At 41.3% G+C, this 24,719-nt stretch overlaps 1 protein-coding gene across 2 annotated transcripts in view; it reads right to left on the minus strand.

The window, feature by feature from the left end:
• CNTNAP2 (contactin associated protein 2) overlaps nt 1-24,719 on the minus strand; it is a 1,640,949-nt gene that overhangs the window by 1,134,860 nt on the left and 481,370 nt on the right. For both annotated transcript variants that reach the window (XM_074945269.1, XM_074945270.1), the window contains exon 2: nt 3,557-3,667. In XM_074945269.1, the coding sequence (XP_074801370.1) occupies nt 3,557-3,667 (111 nt within the window). The remainder of the gene's footprint in view (nt 1-3,556; nt 3,668-24,719) is intronic.

A 24,719-nucleotide genomic window follows, 5' to 3' on the forward strand; every position in this document is an offset into this window, starting at 1 on the left:
ATTGTTCATTGTTCTTAAGATCCAAGGGTCTGGGTCTGTAGTCACCTAGGCAAATTGGTGAAGCTTTTTACCAAACCTTGTCCAGGAAGTAGGGTGCAAGGTTTTTGGGAAGTATTTTGGGGGGAAAGACGTGTCCAAACAGCTCTTCCCCAGTAACCAGTATTTGTTTGGTGGTGGTAGCGGCCAATCCAAGGACAAAAGGGTGGAATATTTTGTACCTTGGGGAAGTTTTGACCTAAGCTGGTAAAGATAAGCTTAGGAGGTTTTTCATGCAGGTCCCCACATCTGTACCCTAGAGTTCAGAGTGGGGGAGGAACCTTGACATAAGTAATGGGGGAAGGGTATAATATTAGAGTGTGCTGGGTTCTAGGAGACCCTGAAAGGTGTAGAGAAGGGCCATGTCTTGGAGGTTTGAGTTTTCAGATTCAAATGTCCAACTAAATTTAGAGGGATGGGTTTAATTACATCTCCTCTGAAGAAAACTGCAAGCACCAGTTCACAAATCCCTTCCTGAACCAAGCCTTGCAGAGCCCTAACACTTATGCATGAAACTTCCCTGAGTATTAAGAAAAAAAAAGTTCCTAAGCATACATCTAGTTATCTTAGGGTTCAATCTGATGCTATTAGAGTGAATGGCAGACTTAATTCCACTTGCCTGAACTACAGCACATTTTAAGGCACACTATTAAACAGAGTTGCATGCTGTCTGGTGAAAACTTCACATTGGCTCAGATATTTTGAAGATAGTAGTCACCTTAATACTGAAAATTCAGCCCTACAAAGTAGGTTGAGTTCAACTTTTATGGGGCTGGAGTTTAACATTTTCAAGTGCATGTTTCCTTATTTTAAAGCATTTTTTTGTTTTTGTCTCTTTCGATGTAATGACTCAGCAAGAGAAGATTTCTTCTTCTAGATAGTGCAGTCACCTGGGGAGCCCCATTTCTCAGTAATGGTACTATGAAGTAACAAATATCTATATTTCTTTACAGTTAATTTGATTAGTGATATCCCTACTTCAATGATGTTATAAAATAATTCAACATAACAACTGAGCTATTTTCCCTTAGCTATAGAAATAGAAACAGAAAGAGAGCTAGTCCTCCTGTCATTGACACTCGTGTAAATCAGGAATTGTTTCAATACCACCCATGAAAAGGAGAATAGAATTAGGTACTGGATATGTACAAACTGAAGTTGCAAACGGGGTAGTCTTAGACTAGTACATCTCTCGAAACTGTTCAGAGGCAATATTGTATTAGAACTTGTATTAGAAAAGCTAATAGAGACATGTAAAACCTGAGGTTGCTTCTTTATGTTTATTGTCTGTGTAACTTGTATGCATTTACTTTTCCTTACCATTTCATGAGTTTTCTATTAATTAAACATTTTGTTTATTTTTACTCCAAGCGGGTCTCTAGTGTGCAAACTAAGTGTGTCCCAAAGTGAACTGATAATTGAGAGTGGATTTCACACTTGAGGGGTGATGAATCAGCGGGGAAAAGTCTGAGTGTCTGTTAGTTAAGAACTCGGGGAGATGGATTTGGGGAGACTCAGGACCAGAAGGGGTTGCTGAGGTCACCTTTTAAGGAGTAACTAGGCTCGTGGAAGCCAGGGTGAGGCCTTATGCTTGTCGGTTGGCTGCTGGTATCAGAGTTCTGAGCCATGGTAGCATAGCATTAAGGAATGCAAAGTTTCAAGGCAGATAGTGACAGAATTCCTTATTGGATGGGGTGATTCCCAAAATGTCACAGCAGGGTAAGCTGAGGTAATGATCTGGTTGTTCCATGATCAGGGAGATCCTGGCTTGGGGGACTGAAAGGTGAGGGGAGGTCTGTCCCTCTGATTTTGACTCTCCCTTCTTTTAGTCTGGGTGAAATCCCTCTATAATTGCTGCACAAGGATAAGACTCAGTGGACCTCCAGGGACCAGAGTTGAGGCCAAGAAGGGGAAGGATCTTCTGTACATAGAATTCTCTCTTTTGAAGGCATGTGAGATCATTCTACCTGAAACAGCATTAATTTACTTCAGGTTTTATGCCTGCAATCTCCACTGAGAGGGTGTTGGGAGTATTTGGGTTTTTTTAAAATGCTGATTCGCAAGGGCGTCTTTCAAGGTTCCTTCCCCACTCTGAATTCTAGGGTACAGATGTGGGGACCTGCAGGAAAACCCCCTAAGCTTATTTTTACCAGCTTAGGTTAAAACTTCCCCAAGGTACAAACTATTTTACCTTTTGCCCTTGGACTTTATCGCTGCCACCACCAAGCGTCTTACAGATATATAACCGGGAAAGAGCCCGCTTGGAACGTCTTTCCCCCCAAACCCTGCACCCCCTTTCCTGGGGAAGGCTTGATAAAAATCCTCACCAATTTCCATAGGTGAACACAGACCCAAACCCTTGGATCTTAAGAACAAGGAAAAAGCAATCAGGTTCTTAAAAGAAGAATTTTAATTGAAGAAAAAAAAAGAAAAAGAATCACCTCTGTAAAATCAGGATGGTAAATACCTTACAGGGTAATCAGATTCAAAACAGAGAATCCCTCAAGGCAAAACTTTAAGTTCCAAAAAGACACAAAAACAGGAATATACATTCCATTCAGCACAGCTTATTTTATCAGCCATTTAAAGAAATTATAATCTAACGCATATCTAGCTAGATTACTAAATTCTAAGACTCCATTCCTTTTCTGTTCCCGGCAAAAGCATCACACAGACAGAGAGAACCTTTGTTTCCCCCCCTCCCCCAGCTTTGAAAGTATCTTGTCTCCTCATTGGTCATTTTGGTCTGGTGCCAGCGAGGTTATCCTAGCTTCTTAATCCTTTACAGGTGAAAGGATTTTTCCTCTGGCCAGGAGGGATTTAAAGGTGTTTACCCTTCCCTTTATATTTATGACAGCATCATTTCAGAATAATTCAAGAGGAGGGGAAGTTGTATCTGCATAGAGAACGTTATATGTGATATTATATCTTCCAAAGTCGATGGGGGAGGAGCAGAAGATATAATGGAGCACAGAGACTGATGAAATGTCCGCGGTGGGGGGAGAGGTGGCAACTGCCCACTTTCCCAGCTAGCAAATGAGACCCCTGCTGATTGGGCTATCTAGGAAAAGACATATGTTTCCCATAGGGAGAGGGGAACCAGAAGAGCAGTGCAGAGGCCAAACCTTCTACTGGACTGGGGATCCCATCCTTGCAGATTCTCAGGATCCACAGATTTGAGAGGTCGGAATCCTTTCCCCCTCTCAACCTCAAATCCCCTTTTAGTTGTGAACTCCCCAAGGTCAACCTCACTATACTCCTTCCACAATTTCTTTTGGAGGGAACAGTTTTGATATTAATTTTCCAATCTCTTTCCCAAGTACCCACAACATTTTAGTACGACATTTTACAGAAAACATTTCACCAGACTACTAAACAATCATTAGGGTCAACACCAATACAGTATTGCTGTGCATCAAAGTTGAGATTTGGTTTAAAATAAATAATTAACATTTATTTTACATGAAATAGATAGTGTTTGCTGCAGGTATATGAATGTTGGGAAGGAGAGATCTCTTACCTCCTCTTTTGTTTAGCTTTGCATACCCTGGTGCATAGCTACTAGCCATAGATGATGAACTGCTGAAGGAGGAGTGGGATAATGCTGAGAGCAGTGGTTCATCACATTTTTCTGAAAGACAAAGAAAATAAATACATTTATTTCCACATTGCTGTTTAATGGGTCAGACACACTAGAGAGAATCTATACCTTGGATATCTTTCCTAGTTACTTGTGTGCCCCTCATTATAAGAGTATCTGAGAGCATCACCATCGCATTCTAGACTCCGGAGTGCTCGGGAAGTACTATCATCCCCATTTTGCAGAGGACGAACTGAGGCACAGGCAGTCGACGAGGGATAGTGCCCTAGCCACTTGGGTGTACTTCCTCTTCTTAAGAATGCATAGATTAAAAAAAATACCTCCCACATTTGAAATATCTTTTGGCAAGATAAAATAAAGATAGTAAACATAATTAGAGTAACTATCAGATTAACAGAAGACAATATGTGCACTTTCAATGCTTGGTGAAGGTGTTAATAACCTGACTGACAATTTTATTCATAATTTATCAAAGAAAATAATTAAATTGTGATCTCTATATAACTACAGATTGCAGATGCAGTGAGAAAAAATGGAAAGATAAGGGATAGAATATGTCTTTTTTTTAAGTAATCTTTCTAATCCTTTAAAGCACTATCCATCTATTTTGCATAAAATAAAGAAGGTTAACTTGGGTGTTATTGTCCAAGATGGAGGAAAAAAAACCCAGAATTTCTGCTTTGTATAACAAAGAGTTTAAAACAAAATCCTATTGTTGGATCAAATTATGTAAGTAAAGGCGGAAATGATTAGCTTTAGATATCTCAGCTGCTTAGAACAATTAATATGCAGACCTTTATTCTAGTTTCTCTAATATTTCTGTGCAAGTGTGAAATATATGAGTTTTAATACTCTCCTACATCTTAAGTACAATCTCACTGCAGAGAAATTAAAAATAACTATTCCAAACAATTCAGATAAATGTTTTAATGCATACACCCCAGCAGAGGCTCTGCTATAAAAGTAAAACATCTCCCATTTACATGAATACAGAAAGTTAGCTCAATCCCAGATGGGCAGCATCTCTACCACAAAAGCACAGCACTTCATTTTGGTCCAATTAGAAGACCATGATCAGGGGAGAGGCTAAAAATGGTTCTTGCATGTAGAATGAATTAACTGTAACCTCAAGAGAGGGTGTTTAGTATGGGTCAAATAGAGATCATGAGTGAGGTAAGTCATTTATAATGATCCTGGTCAACTAATATTTCCAGTCACAAATAATTTCTCCCTTTCTCTTCCTGAATAAGCCAAACGTATATCTCTATATAATGAAAAAATGTAAACAGTTCCACAACTCTGAAACAGAACAATGAAACAAAAGGGGATTCTGATTAAAACTAATCAATATTCTGACATTTAACAGTCTAATTTAGATGTCCTCACAAATTAGCTATCGCTAGTTAAGAAAGGGTGGGTACTAGCATAGAAATATAGGCAAACACTAGATAAAAGGACACCTGTTAGTTGTTCTAATGACTATAAAGCACATAATTTCTATCTTTAATGACATAATTGAGTTTAGCCAAATAGAAAGAGGGGGAGATTTATTTTAAATTCTATTTGTTCATTTTACAAAACAAAACTTTTGATTTTTGTTGTTGTTTTAGCCCCTAATTACACAACCGAATGCAGACAGACAGATCTCCGCATTGTTTCAGAGTGAAGTTCCAGGCAGACACAGAGGTATGTCCAGCACACATCTCATTTCAAGACCAGGGCCTCAGGCACTAATACAGACATTAATTAACTGAGTTGATTTGTGTGTGGAACTCAAGTTACTTGAACAATCACCATAATGGGCATTGTTCACATGAAAAGTACAGTTTAGGCCCCAAATCTATTTATTGAAAAATATTTTGTTGTTGTTGAAAATTTAATTAAAATGTAGAACCCAAAAATTAGACATGCTTTTTTTCATAAACAGGTGCATAGACTTAGGCTAAGTCTATATTTAGATGCTGTAAGAAATGGCTTGATTTAAAAAGTGCTGAACACTCATTTGCTGACACTGGCTTTTAAGAATATATCGGCCTGCGTAGAAACTTCTGGTGGCTCAGTACTTTTGAAAATCAGGCCACGTGCATGCTTAAATGTGTATGTAGGAGTCTAACTTGCAAGTCCTATTTTTTTAAAAAAATCTTGGCTTACATGCTGATCTCACTGAATCCTGAACAGTGGCATCACAACAGCACATGAGAACTGGAATGAGCACTGGTTCAACTGCTCATTATAAATATTTTCAAAAACTTAGACTTTTTCCCCTAGTGACCTATTCATAAACAGGACATTTTCTAATGTATTTGGTAATTGTAAGTATTTGTCAAGTAGTTTGTATAAGGAATTTTTGGCCTATAGCTTGTTTGCAAAACTGTTTATTTCCACAGTTCATTTAAGTGCTATGTGGCCAGCCATCTAAGTCATATGACATTATCTCTGTTCCCTGGTTGGATGGTTGAAACATTTTCAGAAGAATATTTAATGACAAACTGCAACTAAGAAAGAAACTTCCAGGACAAGTTTTTGGCTAATAATCAATAATAAACAAGATCAAAAGTCTTTGAATATTGAATACTCACTATTAATGAATAATATGATTACACTGTGAGTTGATCTTGTGACTTTAATTCACAAAATGTTTCATGCATCAGGGGCTCTGTTTTCAAATTAGTTTCTTATCTTAAACTACTTGACCAACTCTTCTAGAAACTAATTACAAACCAAAAGTTAAATTGGCCATCAGTTACAATGGATGACATAAATAAATAAATAAATAAATAAAGCCGTGTGTGTGTGTGTGTGTGTGTGTGTGTGTTTAAACTATCAGTTTAGTGTAGGTGTTCCTAATAAGGGGGGGTGTGTGTGTGTGTGTGTGTGTGTGTGAGTGAGAGAGAGAGACTTGTTTTTATCTTGTCAGTGTTCCTTTTGGATAAATACCATATACATTTGCTTAGGAATCAACACACCTATTTTACAAACCTCCCAGAAAGTTGCAGTTCCTACTTTATCTCATGTACACTAGGACTGAAAAATCAACTGATGTAAGCACAGAAGAAAAGCTTTATTATGATGAGGATGCTTCATTCTTTGCACATTCAGGCCTCCTATAGACAAAGCTTATATTGAAGAATATGTGTTTTTTAATATCTTTTTATCATCAAATTCTTAACATTATGTGCCTTGTCTCTGTATCTCCACATTTTCTGGACCATAAACCCTTTTATGCAATATTTCCTCTGAGGAAAAAATGCCTGCATCTTGATAGAAAAAAAGAAGAAGTAGGAATGAGAAAATCTATTTATAAAGTACATTAACAAAATACAATAGATCTCTCTAGTGTCAGAACTAGATAGAGATCATTGAACACAATGGGAAGCAAAGGATAGATTCTTAAGAATATTTGTGGAATAAAGAATTTATCTTGATGGCACACTGAAAAATATGAAAAAAGGTAAAGTGGGACATTTTGACCAAGTCCTTCTTTCCAATAATGGTCTGTATGGGAAACCTAAAACTGGATTTTAGGCAAGCTGTTCAGAGACAGCACTCTACAGATGAAAGAGATGGCTCCACAGAGCAGGTGCTTATCAGAAGCTCTGTTCTCTCACCAATTCTGGTAGCCAATGAGAAGATCATAACATATAAGGGCTTCTCTTCCCATTTGGAAATATCCATTACTGCTACTGCACTTTAAATAAATCAAAAGAAAAATATATAAACATGATCAGAAATGGTGCTAGTATTGAAATCACTGTCCCTTGTATGTGTTGTCCATGAGGGCAACTCGCATACTCTCTCCCAAAAGAGCAAAGGAATGAAATAAGGAAGCCTAAAACAGCTGAAAATAAAATTAGGGCCCCTGTAAGCAGTGCCATGGCAATATATTCCAGGCCTGGTTTGAAGACTCAAATCTGCTCTCCACTGTGAAAAACAAAAAAACAACAAATGTGCAGTCCCTGCTAAGTACTTGTACAAAGGGAGCCTTCTCTGAAGCACTCATTAATCAGCTGAACCCAGTGCTATCAACCTTGCTTTCCAGTTCTCTCTCGCTCTCTCCCTCAAAAAAGAAAAAAACAAAACAAAAAACAAACAAAATAATAACCCCACAAACACAACGACAAACAGACCAGATCACATGGCTTTTCCTGCCCTATGGACTTTCTTAGATAGGTCTGGGTTAATTTTAGTTTTCTGAAAAACTCCTTTCATTAGCAGACACAGACACTGAAAGACAGCAAAAAAAATAGGCAGTGCTGGGTCTGTGTGAGGGAAACTCGCATATAAAGAACTTTTCTGAACAAAACTCAGGAGCTCAACTGGCTCCTTCACTTCCAAGTCATCCTTAAAAACACACGTGCAAAAAACTGGCAAAGAAAGCAGCTTTGCTCTTAAAAGGCTCAGAGTAGCTGCTTGCTAGGTTTCAAGCCTGCCTCTTTGGAGAAGCCTACACAGGGAGCAGGAGCCCACAGCAGCAAGTATTAGAGCCAGGGTATATAAACTCAGGCTTATGATATGCTGCTAAAAATAGCTGTGTGGATGTTTGGGCTTAAGCCTACCTCCCCTTCCTAGGTTTCAGAGCCTGAGCTCCAGCCCAATCCCAAACATGTCCCCAGCTGTTTTTAGAACTGTAGCACAAGCCCAAGTGTGTAGACCTGGGCTTTGAGACTCGCTGATGCGGGTTGCTCCTTACTGCATAAATGTACCCTAAGGTCTTCGCTGCTGAGATTTTTCAGTTTCTCTCCCATCAAAAAAAAAAACAAACTTTTCTCCAACTTCATCCTAATGATGCATCCTATTGCCCACTTGTGTTACAGTGTGGCTAAGTGGGGGGATGAAAACCTCACATTCAAGAACTTGTTTGGGATCTGATGACCTTTCATATGGAATTGCTTTCATCATTGAAATCTTCTCTCTTTGAACTTTGTGGATATTACTAATGTTTCAGCCTGTGAAGCAGCAGCTTCCTTACATCCAGTGAACCCAGAAGACCATAATTCTGATAAAGCATCTCAAAGGCCACAAAGTAAACCACAAATCATTTGAACGTCAATATCTGGACTCAGCAATTTTTTGCTCACAAAGTTAATTTTTGATAAGACAGTAAAAAATATCTTGGCCAAAACCACACAAACAAAAACAATGAAATGTTCTCTAGCAATCTATCAGCTCCCAGTTTAAATTCTGGCATAAGATTGTGCGAAGCTTTAATCTCAGTGAAACACCAAGAACACCCCTGAATCTGATTTCATAGTGGATGGATTGCCTCCACCCTTGCTGATCATCTCATTGTGATATGGTGTTTTACTGTAACACTAATGTCCTTTTTCAGCACATCCTAATGACTCAGTCAGTGCAACACATGGGAGAAAAGATGTGTACTGATTTACCTGCTGAATTCCATTTTGAACACCTTTATATACTGCAGCCATATTAGCTCCACTGTCATAGATGTGTCCCTTGCAAATCAGCCATACCTAAACATTCCTTTTTCAGCTTCTCTAAAATAGCATCCATAATATCCTGTCCTGTTTTGGCTTGAACAGCAACAAAATCTATAAAACATGAAACAGGGCCCCGACATACCATTCAGGTCACACTTGGGGCACTACATGGATATTGTTAGGGCCCTATGCAGAAAAAAAAAGTGAGAAATAAACTTCTTCTCCTTGCAAAAACAAAAGAAAAATAAATAATCCAGGGCCCTTTATGGGCCTAGGCCCTCTTCCAAGGGAACTGTTTAACTCCCTTTGCATGCCTGTAGGTCAATAATTTAGATATCCATCTTGTGAATGTAACGGCTATTTTAATCACTAGCTTTTCACCAACATGCCACCTGTGATGCATATGCATTTCATATACTTTTGAGGCTACAGCTTGGCTTTTGCACTGGCTTGAAATGGCCAGGGTTGGGAACAAGTCAAGTAAATGATGTAGATTTCCTGTGGTGGTGTTGTATGCTCTCCAACATGCACTTTCAACTATATCAATTTTTAATACTTATCTTGGGGAAGCATCTAATAAGCAGGACAAGAAACCACAAAAGATCTCACTTTCATGTGGACAAAAAATCACTCTCATTTAAAAATCTCTCTATGTTAAAAAGCTCCCCTGAGTGAATTTGTGAGTTAAAAGGAAGGGTTCTATTTAAAATGAATAGACTGCTAAATGCTATTAAAATTGTATTAATAACTTATGATAGTATATAGCCCAAAAGAATTAAAATTAAAAGATTGCTTATGTAGGGCAAGCTAACATTTCTAAACCTGTATGAGATTTCCATGATATATATATACTTATTGGATCATTTAGCCTAACTTCATAGCCAGAAACGGTGTGATGCCACAGCGGGGACAAATCAAGGGACTTTAGTTTTCAGTTTTTACTGTTTTCTGCAGAATCCAATCTTTCACTGATTAAAAACAGAATCATAATCCTTTCTGATACAGATATACAGTAGTCTTCCCCATATAAGTCAATGTACTGTGCCCTGTTAATCAATTACAGAACACTGCCTCCAGCCAGAAATAGCAGCAACAAAGGAATAAATTCTACCCCACACCATTTGTATCAGAGATGTGTTAATGCCAAAGGCAGCTTGGGACTGTTTAAATGTTAACATTATGAAGCAAGAGCACTCTTCTTCTCTCCTCCATTTTGTCCCAATAGCCTTGGCAACAAGAGCTTCTGCCACCATTATAGGTATAATGCAACTTCAAACGCACTTACATTCCAGTTCTGAGGAGAGAGAGAGAGAGTGTTTTTTTCCAAATACACCAAAAGGGCTCCTTTATAAGGGCAGGCAAAGGCAGAAAAATTTATGTTTATGTTCTGTTGTTTACTATAGGTGAAATTCACCCCCATGCTGTGGTGAGCTGGAGCCGGTTTGCACCGGTTCGCTGGAACCGGCTGTTAAATTTAGAAGCCCTTTTAGAACCGGTTGTTCTGCGAGGGACAACCGGTTCTAAAAGGGCTTCTAAAATTAACCGGCCAAAAGTGGCGCCTTAGGCGCCGACTCCATGGGTGCTCCAGGGCTGGAGCACTCAAGGGGAAAATTTGGTGGGTGCAGAGCACCCATCAGCAGCTCCCCGCCCCGCCCCCGGCCCCAGCTCACCTCCACTCTGCCTCCTCCCCTGAACGCTCCGCCCCGCTCTGCTTCTCCGCCCCCTGCAGGCTTCCCGCGATACAGCTGTTCGTGCGGGAAGCCAGGGTGGACTGAGAAGCAAGCGGTAGCTTCGCGCTCAGGCCCAAGGAGGAGGAGGTGAGCTGGGGCAGGGGGCGCGAGGAGGGCCGCCCGCACCGCAGCAGGTAACCTGGGGGCACGCAGAGGAACCGCTCCCCAGCTCACCTCCACCACCTTGGGCCTGAGCGTGAAGCCGCCGCTTGCTTCTCAGCCCTCCCAGGCTTCCGGCACAAACAGCTGATTCATGGGAAGCTGGAGGGGGGGCGGAGAAGCAGAGCGCGGCAGCATGTTCAGGGGAGGAGGTGGAGCGGAGGTGAGCTGGAGCGGAGGTGAGCTGGGGCCGGGGTGGGGAGCTGCCGGTGGGTGCTCTGCATACACCAAATTTTCCCTGTGGGTGCTCCAGCCCCGGAGCACCCACGGTGTCGGCACCTAAGGCACCACTTTTGATGTGATCAGTGGGGGGAGTGGCCACTCCCCCCGCAGCTACGCTACCCGGCCCCTAGGAGGCCAGAGGGACCTGCCAGATGCTTCCTGGGAGCTGCCCCAGGTAAGCACTGCCGGGACTCCCCACCTCGCCCCCCGGCAGGTCCCTCTGGCTCTTAGGGGTGGGGTGGGCACCCACTACGGTGGCCCACGAGACCCTCCTGCCCGGTTCTGGGGGCAGTCAGGGGACAGGGGAGGGGGGCGGATGTGGCAGGAGTCCAAGGGGGTGGGGATGGGGGTGGGCAACGACCCCCTCGTAGGGTGAGGAGGAAACTGGTTGTTAAGATTTTGGCAGCTCATCACTGCCCCCATGCACAGAACAAACACAAGTCCTGTGTACCACTTAAGGAGTGAAAATCCTGTCACCACTGAAGTCATTGATAAAACTGTCATCAACTTCAGTGGGAATAGGATTTTAATCAAGACCTCTGAAATTTCATTGGGTTTGGAGTTCCACCTGAAACACTGACTGAACCTGTAATTTTGTTTAACTAAAGATACCAAAACCACCAGTCTTCAAGTGCTTTGGAGTGACCACATCTGCACTGGACTTGAACCTGACACACTCTGAATTCATTTGGTAAGGCTAGGAACATTGATCAGAGCAGGACATGAATTTTATTGTAATTCCTGCATATCTGTAAACATTTTGAAGTTGCTGTTCTCTTGTGGATTTTAACTTTGAACTCAAAGGATGGGAGAGATTACAAAGCAAGCACTGTTCTAAATTATGCAAGAGACCTGTAACCTTCAGCACTCTGGTGCTGCAAAATGGAAATTCTGTGTTGACTGCAAATAAATGTAATAGGGGTTCTTTCTGTGGCAAATTCTAGGACTGTGAAACAACTGAGTTACACAGAATTTTTCCAATATGGCCACTGCTCACACTTCCACTTGAAAATGTCCAAGACTGTGCTCAATGCAATTTTTTGCCTTCTGTTAACAATTAGATTCCAACATGGTTCATTTGAACCCAAACTTTTTTGAACTTCAAGGATTGCGAGAATCCATGCAAACCATACATAAAGACCTGCCAGACACTTTAAACTAATTTTAGAAAGGTTCAAATAGCTCTTTTGCAATGACCAGATTCTTGTGACACAAGCTGATAACTGAATGGAAGTCTGCTGAAGTAAATTTCCAATGTAAATGACTCACTACCCCTCCCTTGATATTTTTAATTTAATGCATTTTTTTAAAATGTCTCCAATTTTTGACATGATTCATTGTTTCAGTGCATTTTTAAAGCCTGGCAAACTGAAGCAATGAGCAAGAGATAATATATGCTTTTAAAAAATAGCAAAAATGAGTCACATTACAGCATCAATCATTCAGAAAATTCCAAAGAAACATTTGAAGCAAAGTCAGCACTTTCTCTATGCATTTTCTCCTGTCATCTCAAACTTTTATACTTAATAAACTTGGCGGTTCACATAACAAAGGCATCCGGAATGAGTCTCTCAAAATGATGTTAAAATTGTAGGGCTAGATTCACTCTTACTGGTACAGGAAGGTGCAAATAGCGTGACCAAATGTCCCAATATTTGGGTTTTTTTCTTATATAGGCTCCTATTACCCCCCAACCCCTGTCCCAATTTTTCACACTTGCTATCTGATTGGCCAAGGTGCAAATCATCCCTTCTTGCAATAGCTTTGAAAACTGTGCACTTCACTGGAAATTACCTAGGAAACTAAATCAAACCAGAAATTCATTAATACCCTCCACCAAACCCACAAACTTAGAGAGCGAATGGGTGAGATTTATGGCGGAGGGCAGAACAGGAGAAGGCCCTCATCTGCTTTGCTTTCTATTATCAAATGTTCAATGCCCCAACCACCTCACCCAAGAGTCTGAGGCAGGGACTAGGACCATCTATGAGAGACCTCCTGTTACAACAGATGCACACGCCCCTCCTTTGGCGTCCTCCTGCCCGACAACCACTGGTAAGGCCATCATATATTAATCTTCACTGTCTAAGGGCTTTATTAAATCTTCATGTCCCTTAGCCACATCTCTTCTTCCAGCAGACTCCTCAAGCTGATGGTATTAATTACCACTATAAGCCCTCTCTGGGCTGACTTTCTGCCCCTCAGTGACCTCCACCATAGCGTGCACCGGCAGAAGCTAGAGCAGACTGAGTGACTATAGTCAGTATATTAAAAAGTAACATGCAGGATGAATAGTGCACACTGACAGAGAGAGTTTGGATTTTGCAAGAAAATATGCAGATAAAAGAAAAGCTGATTATTACTAAATAGAAAAGTAAGGATTACTATGTATTATTCATAATGTGTATTGTCATATAAAAAGATGCATCTGAAAACTAAGAACTTAATTCTGTAAACATTTATGCATACGAACTGTACAATTAACTTCACTGGCTTTTGGTGATACGAGAAACATGGGGCGGGGGGAAATCCTGTTTTTAGTTTGTTTGCAGCAGGCTGCTCAAGTGCTTAGTGTCCTAATAGTGGAATATGATGTCTCTAACAATGTTAACTTTTCCCATTAAAGTGGTCTTTTTTGGGTAGTGTGACAAAGTTCCTCCTCTGCCTTGCTGGGTCCTGCATTTCTTGGCGGATTTACTCACCTCAGAGGTTCACGGCAGCCCTCAGTTTGGCCGCTTCGGCTAGAGGCTCAAACTTGTCGTTCACTCAGCTAACCTCATCACTGGCCAGCATGGGGGAAATGGAGAACAATCTCTGCAGTCTCTGTTGTCCCACCTAGTGGGTCGGGGACAGGCCAGATCCCTTTCCAAATTAGACCTTCCCTTCTCGTGTTGCTCACAGACCAGGTCAACTCCTCCTGTGTCCAATCAGGAGTTGGTGGGGGGATGAGAGGAACCCAGGCCCACCTTCTACACTGGGTTCCAGCCCAGGGACCCGTGGATAGTAGCTGTCTACGTCTCCTGTATCAACTGCATGACAGCTACAACTCCCAGGGCTACTTCCCCATGGCCTCCCCCAGGAACTTCTTTATCCTCACTGCAGGATCTTCCTCCTGAACCCTGATCATGCTTGTACTCCTCAGTCTTCCAGCAGCATGCCTTTTCCCTCCTTGCACACCCTCCACTAACTGCTGGGAGGTCCTTTTTAAACCAGGTGTCTTGATTAGTCTGCCTGCCATAACTGACTCTAGTATGTTCTTAATTGACTCCAGGTGTCTTAATTAGCTTGCCTGTCTTAATTGGTTCTAGCAGGTTCCTGATTGCTCTAGGGCAGCCCCTGCTCTGGTCACTCAGTAACAGAAAACTATTCATCCAGTGGCCAGTATATTTGCCTTCTACCAGACTCCTGTACCCCACTGGTCGGGGTCTGTCACAGTAGATATAAAGAGACTTTCTCCATAAGATATAAAGTGACTTTCTCCATAAGAACATTTTCTTTATGTTCAAATAGTCATGGCATAGGTGGGTTAGAAATGGCATGAGGATATGTCTGTCCTGACTTTTGAAGAAGCAGGAGCAGTAGGCATTTCCTTGGTGCTTTTCAGGGATGTGCTGGAAGGGCACCTGGTGTGGTGCCAGGAGTCCTTTCAAAATTTTGAAGGGAAGATGGGGATGATTTCCAGCCATCCACTGGAGAAAAAATTCTCTAGTAATTGTTAATGATTACTTATCCCTCGGGCTCTTAAAAGTACTTCTGAAGAGCAAATGGTTTCCCTTTTGAATGGTCCAGATTGCACCAAAGTGTACATGTTTTCAAAAATATTCAAATAGGCCTTGCATAAGGTCATCATACTCATCCCTCCCTATAAATTATACAAGTTAAATACCATGTTACCCACAATATCATTTTCAGGAACAAGGTAAACACACTTCCAACAAAGCACAGCTTAACCTAAATTTGTTTGATTGGTGCCTCTGGGTCATTGTTTTCCTTTCCCCAGTTCTTAGGAAAAGAGCTCACTTCCAAGTCTCGGCTCCCCTGAGGAACTACTGCGAAGTATCTCCCCCCAGCCATTCTTCCTCCCTCTTCTGTTAAGTCTCTCACTTCCCTTGAATACCATATCTGCTCATGTGACTGCCACCTGATCACTAAACTCATTCCCATTAGCTGGGAAGTGGGTTATACCTAGCACAGGTGAGGCTGAGCCCAGCTCCTCTCAAAGGATCTGTTCACACTGTAATAGAGACCCTTCTGAATCATAGCCAGCATATCACTGATGCTATCATAATGTTGCTACTGGTCACCGGTTTTAAGTAAAAAACCATTACTGTCAGCACTGGATTTGGATAATAAAACGTGTACTCTGAGTTGTTTAGGGAAGATCAGGAGTGATATGTAAACTGGAGAGGCTGTCTAGTTCAAGGGTAAGTTACTGCAGTACTTGCAACTGAATGTTTCCTGGGTTTAAAATTGATGCAAGCCATTTGTAACAGAAGGCAAAACAGATAAGTCTATTTGAAGTGAACTGTTAAAATACAACATCTCAGCCAAGAAATATAGAAAGTCACGACTTTCTGACCAAAAAAAGGTGCTTTTAATCTTCTGATTCTCCCTGTGTAAAGAGCAGGCATAAGCACCAGCACTGCACCGCATAAGCAGAAATTTTAAATATTACTTGCTAATTACACAGAGAACAGCAGAATACAAGAAAACTGTAAAGCAAATTTTTAAGACATTATTAAAACACAAAATAGCCTGTTTTAAAATCTGAATCATAATGCAAATGTGGGGTGGAGGGTGGGAAGAAAGGCATATCAGCAAGTGTTAATGTTGTATAGTGTGATAAATGCTAATTAAACTGAAGTTCACCTGAAGAAAAGCTCTGTGTAAGCTTGAAGCCTTATCTCTATAACAGAAGTTAGTCCACTAAAAGATATTACCTCACCCACCTTGTCTCTGTTTAACTAAAGACCATTTTGTTCCCTTTGAACATTCAGAGAGGCATGTCTGCAGCATGCTCAAAAAGACTAGGCCATCAAGCAGTTGCCAGAAGCAAGAAATCATAAGATTGCCAAGGTCACTCTGGAATTAGGATAAAGATACATGGGAGTTGGCTTATCTCATTCTCAGAACCAATATGCATATTAATATGACTCTTTTTGGATTGCAGACACCTTGGTTTGTTGAGACATCCATCCTTGCCATGGTGCATAAGAAGATTTTATAATCTAAAGTGAATGCATGTCTTAGTCACAGGAGTGCATCCATGTCAAAGAGAAAGAATAAATAAGCACAATTTACTGGAATGTTTTATGAGTTGTTTCGGCTTTATTCTTTAAGTGAGGCTAATCTAAGGATGGGACACCACAAAGTAGAATGTGGTCAGTGGCAGCCAATCTAAGAAAGAATTTCTCGACAATGTTATTGAGGAGGACAGCCCCAGCAGGTTTAACTGTGGCTATAAAAGGGAAGACAGTCTTGGACAACTGCCACAGTCCCAGGCTGAAGATAATAAAGCTCTAGCCAAACACTTAATCATTGTAGAAGAGAAACACGTAGCCTTTTCCATAGTGTTCTAAAAAAAGCTGTTGATGCAAATAATGACTATAGATGATGATGGTTGACAAAGGCCAAGCTAGGTACACCTGTCTCCACATGCCATTAAGCTACCCTGCCAACCTAGTAGGCACTATAGCAGGGGTCAGCAAGCTATGGCACGCGCGCCAAAGACTGCACACAAACTGATTTTCAATGGCACTCTGCTGCCGGCCTGGGGTTCTGTCTGCCATACCCATGCCAGCTGGCGTCCCAGCTGCCAGCCCCGCTCAGCCCTCTGCCGGTCCGGGGTTCCGTCCGCCGGCCCTGCTCAGCCCGCTGTCGGTCTGGGGTTCTGGCCACCAGCCCCGCTCAGCCTGCTGCTGGTCTAGGGTTCTGGCCACCGGCCCCGCTCAGCCTGCTGCTGGCCTGGTATACCAGCTCCCGGCCCAGCTCAGCTCACTTCTGGTCTGGGGTTCCGGCCACTGGCCCCTTGCCAGCCGGAGTCCCGGCTGCTGGCCCTACTCAGCCCGCTGCCTGCCTGGGGACACTGGAAAACTCAGCAAGGATAAGCAAGGGCAAGGATCGCACTAAACTGATAAGATCTGCATTTTTATTTAATTTTAAATGAAGCTTATTAAACATTTTAAAAACCTTATTTACTTTACATATAACAATAGTTTAGTTGTATAATATAGATTTAGAGAGAGACTTTCTAAAAATGTTAAAATGTATTACTGGCAAGTGAAACCTTAAATTACAATGAATAAATGAAGACTTGGCACACCACTTCTGAAAGGTTGCCGACCCCTGCACTATAGCATTAACTGTAGCATCAAATATGTAAGGAGATTTCAATGAATAAAAAAATGCAAAGGAAGGGAAAGAGAAATATTTGCAAATGAGGCTGGCAATCAGTTTTTGATAGATTTTGGATGGTTTTGTTAACCTTTGTTCAATGCCTGGTCTATCAAGTACCCCCTGAGAAAGGGTTATGACTGGCCAACACTGTAGGGTTTTGTTTTGGTTTTTTTTTTTTAGTATGTTGAATCACAAGCCACCATCACCACTTTCATGGTTAGCCAGCCAGTTCTGCTAGTCTTTTTTTTTTTTTTTCCGATGTGTTGCATGACAAGTCAATATCCATCCATCCCTTCATTGTCAGCTGGCCAGTTCCACTGGTTGGTAGGGGAGAAACTGGGAAGCATAGCCTCAACGTGTTTCTATCCCCTTTTTGTTGGCAACATTATGGGTGGTAGTCAAGAGCAGTCCTTGTTCACTAAAAGACATCCCCTTTTAGTGATGGTACGTGTTTCAAGACTCACATATGTTTCACATAACAATCATTATAGAATTCTTCTAGGATTCATTCTAGGAGGCTTCACTCTGCCAGAACCTTGTTAACAGCTACTGTGCATACAAGTCAGATAATTTACTAGCTACCTTCACAGTTTGACTATCACACAGTCAAAGTAAGTCATATCCAGCCTTTGTTTACTTTTATCTGCTGTTTCTGCCAGCATCTATTTGCTTTTATCTGCTGTTTCTAACTGTGCTCATGTGAATTACAGTGCCCTTTCCTTATTTCACGGTGGGCAGGGGGAGACTACAGACCATTCTCCCATGATTGACATCTCACACAACAGTCTTGCTAGGGAGGCAAGTTCACAGCTGCATGAGAATATGAGCCCAACCATAGCTGAATCTTTTCTGTGAATATCTCTAGAACTCATCTGTAATCTGAAGATTAGAGCATCTCATATTGATCCCCTGGAATGCTTCTTATTTCACCCAACTTGCATACTGTCAATAGAGATAATACGTAGCTGCTCAAAAGGGTGGCGGTGGCTGCTGTAACTAGGAACGGGGAAACTGTAGCTGCTCTTTTTCTTCCTGCAAGGTGAAGTGACAAACTAAATTAATTTAGTGGTCTCTGGACAATCTTTAGTTCTCAAAGTTACTTGTTCTGAGGTTTTTTTCCTACAAACAACAAGAACAAAAATAGGGTAAGTTCTCTAGATCTCTGTCTGTAATGAAATCAGCAAGACTAAGGTAGTGGTATTAAGGCGTTGCTTTTGTTCAGAGTAGGAAACTATTAATCAGGCCCATAGTGTTTTACTTCTGGTTTCAAGCAGTATTTGTGTTGTCACTTTGGGCAAGTCATTTAGGCCCCAATTTTAAAAGGTATCTAGGTGCCTAAAGATGAAGTCAGGCATCTAGTAGGATTTTCAAAAACATCTAGGTGCCTAATTTCCATTTCTTGCTCCCAGGGTTTCACCTGTGATGTGGGAGACCCAGGTACAAGTCCCTGCACTGCCTGATTTGGAGCAGAGAGATTAACCTTGATCTACCACGTCCCAGGTGAGTGTTCTAACCACAGGGCAATACAGTCAGCCTCTCCCTTGCCCAATTAATATTTCATTATTTAGAAAAAGTGAAATAGCTCCAGGAGTAGCAACTGACTCACTGACAGGGACTTGAACCCAAGTCTCACACAACCCACACAGGTGTGTGAGCGTGTCTCTTTCTCTGCCCTGCTTCCCCTTCTCAAAAGGTCTCAGTTTCACTCCCATGCAGAACGAAAACAAATGTCAAAACCTCAAAATTTTCACAAAACAGAATATTTTACAGCCACTGCTAAAAATCAGGTTTCAGAGTAGCAGCCGTGTTAGTCTGTATTCGCAAAAAGAAAAGGAGTACTTGTGGCACTTTAGAGACTAACACACTTATTTGAGGCTCTTCACCAATCCATGATCCAGATTGCTGATCAGTCAAATGGCTAGAATGCTACTTATCCCACAAAATGTTTTGAAGTATTAGGAACAACATTGATCTGCTTTGGTGAAACAAAGGCAAATGATGGCATAAGAGTACTATAAAAGTGCAAATGTGTTATTTTAAATGGATACAGCTACAAGTCTTATGACATTTCTGACTGAACTGCATCTTACCAAATATGCTCCATAATATTTTTATAAAGTAGAGCTTTTAACTATTGAAAATTACCAAAGATTTACAGTAAATAATTACTATTGTCTAGAACTTAACTGGAGACATTTTGTGGTGAAATATCTTATTCCTGTTAACTGACAAAGAATCTTATAATTTTAAAAACTGAATTATTTTGCTTTATTGTCAAACAAATTATTTTTAGAGCTAGTCAAGACAATGGGGAGGTTTTCTATAAAAAAATCAGAAGGAGTTTTAATTTCATTTAACTGGTTTCATGTTTTTTTTTCTGTTAGGATAAAAACAGTTTTTTCTTAAAACAATGCAAAATTTATCATTTTTTAAAGTTTAAAAACATTTCGTCATTTTCCATTGGGAGAAAAATTAACACAATCACACTTTTTTTTCTGTCATTTTTTCACACTTTTCCACTGGGAAAAAAAATAATGTGAAAAAAGTGTCTTCCTCCAATGTCTCTCACTTTTTAATGTTTTGCAATTTTTTAAGGTGGAAAAGAAAGAGGGAGCGAAGTAAAACAAAGAAAAAAGGAATTTTTCCACGATCATGCTACTGTATCTTTTTATCAACACATCTTCATACTAAAAATGTAAACTGTGCATCTGGAAGAACTGTATAAGGAGACTTTCATATTTAGGTCAGGTGTTCATGTGTTCTCTCTCATAAGCAGGGAGACCTATTGGAGCTGAATATTGTAAGGTTGGAGTCAGGACATATTAGAAGGTTGAGAGGACAGAAGAGCCAGTCTGAGGGGGACTATTACTGGGTCAGAGAAGGGGAAGGAACATGTACAAAAATGCATGGTAATTCAAAATCAACATGAAGGTAACAGTAGTATAAGTCAGGCATTAAAAAATTGCATCACCCCTTAACTAAAGTCTTTACAATGCCACATTATCTTTTCAAGTTTCATTTAATTAAATTAAATATACTAGCCAGTTATTTGGCTGGTGTTATATAGCAATGTCATTTTGCTATAAACAATTATGAATGGTGTGGAGAAAAAGTGTTATTTACCCTTCACATTAGGCTATGGCTGCATAACAGGCAATTGCAAGACTCCTCAAAGAGCCATGTTGACCACGTCAGTCAATTTGGCAGGTTACTGGACAGGAGTATGAGATACAAGCCTACTGGATGAATTAAAGCCTCCAAATCACACCGTTACACAGCAATCTGAAAATACAACCAGCCTGATTCCCTCCTTTCTGATACAAGTTTTATACCAACATAAACCCATTGACTTCAGTGGAGATATTCCCAATTCATCTTATTCTAAGTGAGTTCAGAATCAGACTTTATGGGTCTTAAAAACTGACAGGTATTTGATCTCCTGATTCCTAGCACTGTATGCTAGCCACAAAACTCTTCTTCCTCTGTCATCTTTGAGGAGAAAACCATATTTTTCTCTGATGGTTAAATTATTTAATATGCTGATAAATGTAAAGCATAATCCATAAATGGTTAAGTAATAAAAACACTGATTAACAGAGTACACGGAATGTAATAGATTTCATTACAGGTGTAGAAACTGTACAAAAGAACAGAAACTAAGCCTCATTTCTAGTTATCTTACACACACATACACACAATTACAAAGGGATCTCACAAAACTGGGTGACTGGGCAACAAAATGGCAGATGAAATTCAGTGTTGATAAATGTAAAGTAATGCACATTGGAAAACATAATGCCAACTATATACACAAAATGATGGAGTCTAAATTAGCTGTTACTACTCAAGAAAGATCTTGGAGTCGTCGTGAATAATTCTCTGAAAACATCTGCTCAATGTGCAGCGGCAGTCAAAAAACTAACAATGTTAGGTACCATTAGGAAAGAGACAGATAAAGAGACAGAAAATATGCGAATGCCACTATATAAATCTATGGTACGCCCACCCCTGGAATTCTGTGTGAAGTTCTGGTCGCCCCATCTCAAAAAAGATAGATTAGAATTGGAAAAAGTACAGAGAAGGGCAAGAAAAATTATTAAGGGGGTATGGAACAGCTTCCATATGAAGAGAGATTAACATGACTGGGACTGTTCATCTTAGAAGAGAGATGACTGGAGGGGGGATACGATAGAGGCCTATCCAATTATGAATGACGTGGAGAAAAAGTGTTATTTACCCTTCACATATCTCATGAACCAGTGGTTACCCAAGGAAATGAATAGGCACCAGGTTTAAAACAAACATAAGGAGTGCCTCTTTATAAAATGCACAGTCAACCCATGGAACTCGTCGCCAGGGGGATGTTGTGAAGGCCAAAACTGGGTTAAAAATAATTAGATAAATTCCTGGAGGATAGGTCCTTCAACAGCTATTAGCCAATATGGTCAGGAATGCAACCCCACGCTCTGGGTGTACCTAAACCTCTGACTGCTAGAAGCTGGGACTGGATCATTTGATAGTTGCCTTTTCTGTTCACTCCCTCTGAAGCATCTGGCACCAGCCACTGTCAGAAGACAAGGATACTGGGCTAGATGGACCATTCATCTGACCTAGTATGGCCATTCTTATGTTCTTACTAGCTCTGTATTGGTATACTGCCTTCATTTTTATCACCTCAAGGAGAAAATCCACAGTTTCTATACTCATAACAGAAGCTAACTAGCTGGCTGGCTACTTATCAGTTGCCTGCTGTTACTAGTGCTGATAAAACCAAAAAACAATAGGTGTATAACAGATAAATCATACAATACTATACCGATAGCTTTTTCTTTGGAGGAAAAGACAAAATATGTTTACTTCTTTTCCGTTCATCTTTTACTTTAGGCTTTCTTTTTAACTATAAATCTACAAAACTCTAAGAGCATCATTTGGACCACACATCTTCCCAATCCCCACATCTGAATCAAGAGAGAAATAGTGCAGTATATTTCTTCACACTGTTTTGTAAAAGAAATTTCTCTCTACCGTGTTAACTTCTTGCAAGAAGTGGTGTCAATTGCACCAGACACTTTATGTCCTAAAGACACATTGATTTCAAGGAAATATCAATAAAGTGTTCCAGCACAGATGCTTTATCGCAGAAGACTGACAAAAAATGATTAACCCGTCTCCCCACCCCTGGCATCTACCACAGGGAATACATTGCATACATTCCTAGTGTTCTTGCTAAGAATCTCTTGCTATGAGATCCTGGAGACAGGAGGAAAGCCTTTAGCTGAGCAATTAGTTCCCTCTTTTTGATCCTCTAGAACCAGGTTCTTGTATTTATCTTTAAGGGGACATGGGAAGGCTACATCCCTTCCCTGGATTGGAGATGGTGGAGTTATTTATTTTTTATTTTCTAGCCTCAGAAGGTTCACTTTTTTTCTTGACTGGAGGGGGCACTTAGAGAGGGGAGGAGATTTCAAAAAAGTTCAGATTTTATCTGAACTTGTTTGTCTGTCCTAATAGCCAAGCTTGCATTAAAACACTCCCCAATTTAGGATCAGTGTGCGCCTTGAAGGGACTGGTTCTGTGTGGGAGGCAGTGATGCCTCCCCTTCATTTCCGCCCTGCCACTCAAGGTGCTAGGAGGGAGTACTGCCTACAATCAGGGAAGCTGAAAGACTGTGAATGCCACTCGTCCTCCTGCGTGCATGCATGTGCAGGGCGTAGAGTTGGGCTGAAGAGTACATTTCCCTCTCTTCAATGACCAAGCGGAAACTAGCCCTTAGTATGGATCATACTTCACTCTGTAAATTGTGCTCTGACCAAGTGACTGTTGGACATAGATAGGCATTTATAAAATACTTGAGGTGTCAAAAGATTGTAGGTGCCTTTTATGTGCCACAAAGTTCAAACTAGTTACCTAAAATGATCAGAAATTTTGAGACACTAAGGCCCTAAATTTCTTATGCCAAAATCTACAAAAGTGTAGGTATTCCCCTTATGCATGGAAAATAAGAGCACACAAATGAGCATTTGCATGCGCAACAAGGAGCTTGAATCTGGAAGGTGCTGACTGCTCTCACAACTTGTTAAAGTCACTGGCACTTGAGGCTCTCAGCATCTCAAAATGGGTTCATCCACCTTGCACAACATTTTTGCATGTGTGTGTGGAAATAATCATATTCACCACTGTCTGAAAATGGAACCCTAAGTATTTTAAATATTTAATCATTAATTTCTGTAATATCACATCGCTGAGGTCTATTAATTTCTCCAGACACAAGTATAGTATTAAGGGAAGCTGTATGCGTCGGTGGTGAGACCAGACCTTGCTGTGTATAAATTTACATATCCTAAGTACAGTAGAACATTTTTCTTCATGACAATCTTGCAAACAGGGCAGATAAGAATGTCTGACTAGCAACTAGAAAAGGCATTTAGAGGGCACCTCATGTTCCCCTGATGCCAGAGCACCTAGCACCGCAAGCCAGCAGCTGATCTGTCTGTTTGGATTTTATTTTTTTCAGTTTACTAAAGGAAAGAGAAATTCGTAGAGTAAATCCGTGTATCTTGTTAGAAAAAGAAGGAAGAATCTGACAAGATTTGCCAACTGTCTACTCGCACAAACCCAAACACTCCCCTACCCTGCCCCACCCCTACCCTGCCCCTTTCAAGGCCGTACCCTGCCCCGCCCCTTCTCTGAGGCCATGCCCTGGCTCACTACAGCCCCCCTCCCTCCATTGCTTGCTCTTTCCCACCCTCACTCCACTTTCGCCAGGCTGGGGCAGGGGGTTGGGGTGAGGGAGGGAGTTTGGGAGTATGAGGGGGCTCAACGATAGGGCAGGGGGTTGGGATGCAGGAGGGGATGCAGGGTCCAGGCTCCAGCCGGGCGGCGCTTACCTCAGGTGCCTCCTGGAAGCGGACGACATGTCCGCCAGAGGCTCCTAGGCTCAGGGGCAGCCAGGGGGCTGTGTGGGCCACCCCTGCCTGCAGGCACTGCCCCCGCAGCTCCCATTGGCCGCAGTTCCCCATTCCCAGCTAATGGGAGCTGCAGAGTCAGCCCTCGGAGCGGCGGCAGCACGCAGAGACCCCCCTGGCTGTGCCTCCACCTAGGATTTGCTGCCGGACATGCTGGCCACTTCCGGGA

The sequence above is a fragment of the Natator depressus genome, chromosome 2 (genome assembly GCF_965152275.1).
Source record: "Natator depressus isolate rNatDep1 chromosome 2, rNatDep2.hap1, whole genome shotgun sequence".
Taxonomy (NCBI): domain Eukaryota; kingdom Metazoa; phylum Chordata; order Testudines; family Cheloniidae; genus Natator; species Natator depressus.